We start from the raw sequence: 6,000 nt of genomic DNA on the forward strand, positions 1-6,000 counted from the left end.
GCTGCTCCTGCTGACTCCATATGTGGTGTGTTGTTCTGTCAATGGCTGAGGTGAATGTGGTGTGGGAGTCAGGCGCAGGACACCGAAGCTTAGTCCAACAAAGTTTACTAGTGCAACACAAGGCACAATACAAATGAACGGCCTCAACATAAACCAGAGGCGAGCGATTACGCAAACTCTGCGTAAACTACAAAAACAACAAACAGAGAAAACACGCAGCACTAACGGACAGGCGAATAACAACACAAAACAGGCAACTTATAGGACACATAATCAGACACAAACGGACACAGGTGCAATAGACAGACAAAAGCAATCAAACACAGAAACATGTAACGGTGGCAGCTAGTACTCCGGGGACGGCGAACGCCGAAGCCTGCCCGAGCAAGGAGGAGGAGCAGCCTCGGCAGAATCCGTGACAAGTCTCCCCTGAATAGTTGATGTTGAGATGTGTCTGTTACTTGAACTCTGCGAAGCAGTTATTTGGGCTGCAATTTCTGAGGCTGGTAACTCTAATGAACTTATCCTCTGCAGCAGAGGTAACTCTGGGTCTTCCTTTCCTGTGGCGGTCCTCATGAGAGCCAGTTTCATAATAGCGCTTGATGATTTTTGCGACTGAACTTGAAGACACTTTCAAAGTTCTTGAAATGTTCCGTATTGACTGACCTTCATGTCTTATAGTAATGATGGACTGTCATTTCTCTTTGCTTATTTGAGCTGTTCTTGCCATAATATGGACTTGGTCTTTTACCAAATAGGGCTATCTTCTGTATACCACCCTTACTTTGTCACACCACAATTGATTGGCTCAAACGCATTAAGAAGGAAATAAATTCCACAAATTACTTTTAAGAAGGCACACCTTATTTACTTTTGTAGGGGGTAGATCAGCTTTAATATTGCAGATAGATTTTAACTTCCATAAATGTAATTGTCTGCATCACTTCCAATCCCCCAAATATACAGTTGAAGTTGGAAGTTTACATACACCTTAGCCAAATACATTTAAACTCAGTTTTTCACAATTCCTAGTAAAAATTCCCTGTTTTAGGTCAGTTAGGATCACCCTTTTATTTTAAGAATGTGAAATGTCAGAATAATAGTAGAGAGAATGATTTATTTCAGCTTTTATTTCTTTCATCACATTCCCAGTGGGTCAGAAGTTTACGTACACTCAATTAGTATTTGGTAGCATTGCCTTTAAATTGTTTAACTTGGGTCAAACGTTTCGGGTAGCCTTCCATTAGCTTCCCACAATAAGTTGCGTGAATTTTGGCCCATTCCTCCTGACAGAGCTGGTGTAATTGAGTCAGGTTTGTAGGCCTCCTTGCTCGCACACGCTTTTTCAGTTCTGCCCACAAATGTTCTATAGGATTCAGGTCAGGGCTTTGTGATGGCCACTCCAATACCTTGACTTTGTGTCCTTAAGCCATTTTGCCACAAATTTGGAAGTATGCTTGGGGTCATTGTCCATTTGGAAGACCCATTTGCGACCAAGCTATAACTTCCTGACTGATGTCTTGAGATGTTGCTTCAATATATCCACATAATTTTCCTTCCTCATGACGCCATCTATTTTGTGAAGTGCAGCAGTCCCTCCTGCAGCAAAGCACCCCCACTGATGCTGCCACCCCCGTGCTTCACGGTTGGGATGGTGTTCTTCGGCTTGCAATCCACCCCATTTTTCCTCCAAACATAACGATGGTCATTATGGCCAAACAGTTCTATTTTTGTTTCATCAGACCAGAGGACATTTCTCCAAAAAGTACGATCTTTGTCCCCATGTGCAGTTGCAAACCATAGTCTGGCTTTTTTATGGCGTTTTTGGAGAAGTGGCTTCTTCCTTGCTGAGCGGCCTTTCAGGTTATGTCGATATAGGACTCGTTTTACTGTGGATATAGATACTTGTGTACCTGTTTCCTCCAGCATCTTCAAAAGGTCCTTTGCTGTTGTTCTGAGATTAATTTGCACTTTCGCACCAAAGTACGTTCATCTCTAGGAGACAGAACACGTCTCCTTCCTGAGTGGTATGACGGCTGCACGGTCCCATTGTGTTTATACTTGCATACTATTGTTTGTACAGATAAAAATGGTACCTTCAGACGTTTGGAAATTGCTCCCAAGGATGAACCAGACTTGTGGAGGTCTACAATTGTTTTTCTGAGTTCTTGGCTGATTTCTTTAGATTTTCCCATGAAGTCAAGCAAAGAGGCACTGAGTTTGAAGGTAGGCCTTGAAATACATCCACAGGTACACCTCCAATTGACTCAAATGATATCAATTAGCCTATCAAAAGCTTCTAAAGCCATGAAATCAATTTCTCGAATTTTCCAAGCTGTTTAAAGGCACAGTCAACTTAGTGTACGTAAAGTTAATTATAAGTGAAATAATCTGTCTGTAAACAATTGTTGGAAGAATTACTTGTGTCATGCACAAAGTAGATGTCCTAACCGACTTGCCAAAACTATAGTTTGTAAACAATACATTTGAGGAGTGGTTGAAAAACAAGTTTTAATGTGTAAACTTCCGACTTCAAACATATATATATATATATATATATTGAAAGGTTATGATAGGTTGAAAGTAAAGGAAAGTAATATTGAAATGCGTGTGGGCATTCCTTGTCATGTTACTACACATAGCTTGTCCAAAAATATTTTATCTTGACACAGGATAAGTTAAGCGGCCTACACATTTCTGTAGTGAATGAAGTATTACCACTACCTTTTTAAAACCATGTCCATCTTTATTTTCCCAAACACAATTCTACACAATCACAATCGCTTTTTGTCTTTTAATAATTTTAAGCATCTTTTAACACAGGCTTAACACCTAACAAACACGTTGTACTTTTTAAAACACTTTTAACGTAGGCCAGGCCCTGTGGTTACCTCACATCCTAGAGATAATGCCTTGCATTACGCCTGGGAAGAAAACGCTTCAATTTACTCAACTTGCCATTGGCTCAACTTACCCCATGGCCATTGGCTCAATTTACCTCAAGGCAAACATTTTGACTATATTAGCCCACATAGGGCTAATATACACTTTCATGCTAGGTTTATTGAAGCTTATAGAGACCCCAACTGATGTATAGAACAAAAGTATCTACTTTGGTTTAGGTACAAGCATCATGAAACCTCTAACACAATACATTTATTTGACTTGGTGAAAATCCGTTTTTGGGCCTAACTTGCTTACCACTTTTTCCATGTGGTTTATTCCTTCACAGACTCCATGAAATTATGACCTCTTCCTAAATATTTGGTCAAATGATTTATTAATTTTCCTAGAAACAAGGCTGGCTCACCTTACCCCACTCTCCCCTACAGTGAAATTGAGAGCGCTTTCCCAACAATACAGTGATAATAATAATAATATACTGTTGATAATAATAGAAAATAGAATACAATAAAAAACACACAAGAACTACGATGTGAGTTAAAGAAACATCAGTGCCAGTATCTTATTCAATGTGCAGGGGTACTGGAGTGGTTGTGGGTTTATACATACAAAGTGACTGGTAGCAGGAATATATAACTACATCTGGTAATATACTAATGGTAAAATATACATGTAAACAGGAGTAATAATGACCAGTAGCAGGATAAATAGATAAATACTAATGTTATTGGAAATCAATAATCAATGGACAGCAGCGTAATGGAGTAATACATCTCATCAATAACATTTTAGCAGCAGCGTAGTTTGTGTCTGAGTGGGTAGAGACCTGTGGCTGGGCATAGGGTCAGTGTGGATAGTCTGTGGGAGAGGGAGAGCAGTAGTTGTTAGCCATTTAACAGTCTTATAGCCAGGGGATGGAAGCTGTTTAGGAGTCTGTTGGTCTGAGCCTTGATGTACCGGTAGGTACCGCCTGCTGGACGGGAGCATGGAGAACAGTCTTTGTCAGTTTATCGGGCATTTCTCAGACACCGCCTGGCATGTACTATTTGCTAAATATTATTAGTACTGTAATAATTCTGGCATTGTTGGAAAGCTCAGATTCTTCCCTCTTTAAGTGAATCACTGTAATTCATTCCCCTTGGACGGTTATGATGAGGAGAGAATCGGAGCTGTAAATTGTTTAAACTGCATCTAGCTTTGTAACCATAGCCAGAATTAACCATAGACTACAATCTACCACAATAGCAATGTTGCCAGCTAAGATATAGGAGGGTATTGTAGTTGGACAAGGCTATCGGAATTTGCACATGATGGAAGTTAGAGGTAAATATTAATTATTTAATGAAAAAAATGACTGACTGAAACTAGACTAAAACTGTCCAGACTTTTAGTTGACTGATGATAACAAAAAATAAGAAGGATGTAATGACTAAAATGTGACTAAGGTATTTTAGTCAAAAGACTAAAGGCGTTCCGCATACTTCCGGGCCGAAACAGTTCGGAAGAGTTCAGTGAGGTTTTCTTTGGCTGTTCGGGCACACACATTGTTTTCTGGAAGCAAACCGAAGTCGGTAGCCGAAGTCGGTAGCCGAAGTCTACACCCCTTAGTCGGTGATTGGTCAACAGTAGGGATAATTCAATAAAGTCTTTGTTGTTCATTGACAAATACTGCACCAAACATCTTAGTTAGATGTAAAATTCCGTGACTAAGATCTCCTCTGCAAAAACATCTAAATTAATGACAGATTTCTTGAGTTATCTTAGATTCATTCAGACTATTTTGAGCAAGTAGCCGAAGTCTACATTGGCTACGGCGTCTCAAAATAAAATAACAGTACTGTTGCTGCTTTTTTCTTGTTTTTCAAGAGAAGGTATTTTAAGGGAGTATGCGAGCACGCCAGCCGAACTGAAGCATGCTGACGCCTTAAGACTCAAACAAAATCTAAAATAGCAGCTAAAATGAACACTGGTGTATATGCGGACGTCTGTGTGTGTGTGTGTGTGTGTGTGTGTATATAATGAGCCTCTTTCCTTTGTGCTGTGTGACAGTGACAGCGATGAAAACCCACTTAAGGCTAGCCAATGTTCCCTGGACGGGGGCATGGGACGGGACAGCGACCACGGGGACGAAGAAGAATGTCAGTTCAACGAAGACGGCTCGTTTATCGGTGAATACTCTGGCCACAAAAACAGAGGCTCTGTAGGAGAGTCCAATGGACCCAGCCCGGTCACTGCGTAAAGAGACAAATGCTTCCTTTGGACTTCACTGAAAGGTGTGTCACAGCAAAGGGAAATGAATGGCATCATCTGAGTGATGCATGACGTTAATCAGAAATGTTAAATTCCTGTCAATCACAATTGTCTATGATGCATATTTATTTTGTACCTCCACATTGTGATGGATTCATTAGGAGTTATTTCACATTTTGTAGACAGGATTGGACCACTGCAGTTTCAATATAAATACACTATATAGATCTTTAAAAGGGAAAGGTAGACAGCAGACACATATGGATACTGCCATATTAACATTTGATAAGGTGTCATTAATAACGAAACATGATTTCTTCTGTTTTTACTTTCTCGAAAAGGTCCGAACAGCTATGTGGCATAAATATTCTTTATACCATGGCATGGTTGAACACTTGTTTCTGATTAGCTTGAAGGGCATTCTAGAGTGTGTATTATGTAAGGCATAATCAATGAGGGGCTATGCGTTCTATGGAAAATAATGAATGGCGTGGACGGTGTGTTCCACAACGCACTAGTGGAGTGGAACTGACCTTCCACTGAGTTGCATTATATTCCAGAGAACGCATAGAGCCCCAAGTTGATTATCCCTTTTATACCATGTCTATAATTTAACACATTTGCCACTAGCAATGTGTTCATTTGCTGGTAGAAATGTTTTCAATTCAACTTTTGCTTTCAAAAGCAGCTCAAACAGAACATGTAAGAATGAAATATAGCCATTGAATTCTACCGAGCTGATATCCCGTGGGTTATAGGGAATTATACAACGGGAGGGTCTAATCCTGAACGCTGATTGGTTAAAACTGCATTCCAGCCAGTGTCTATTCCACCACTTACCACCGG

At 40.1% G+C, this 6,000-nt stretch overlaps 1 protein-coding gene across 4 annotated transcripts in view; it reads left to right on the forward strand.

Annotated features, from left to right (window-relative positions):
• Positions 1-5,749, forward strand: part of LOC121538373 (neural cell adhesion molecule L1-like protein) — a 70,917-nt gene extending 65,168 nt beyond the window's left edge. For 3 of the 4 annotated variants that reach the window (XM_041846305.2, XM_041846306.2, XM_041846308.2), the window contains one exon: positions 4,954-5,749. In XM_041846305.2, coding sequence (XP_041702239.1) covers positions 4,954-5,143 — 190 coding nt within the window. In that variant the 3' untranslated portion in view covers positions 5,144-5,749. The remainder of the gene's footprint in view (positions 1-4,953) is intronic. The other variant, XM_041846307.2, reaches the window with a different exon arrangement.
• The last annotated feature ends 251 nt before the right edge of the window (positions 5,750-6,000 follow it).

Source organism: Coregonus clupeaformis, chromosome 24 (genome assembly GCF_020615455.1).
Source record: "Coregonus clupeaformis isolate EN_2021a chromosome 24, ASM2061545v1, whole genome shotgun sequence".
In the NCBI taxonomy this organism is placed as follows: Eukaryota; Metazoa; Chordata; class Actinopteri; order Salmoniformes; family Salmonidae; genus Coregonus; species Coregonus clupeaformis.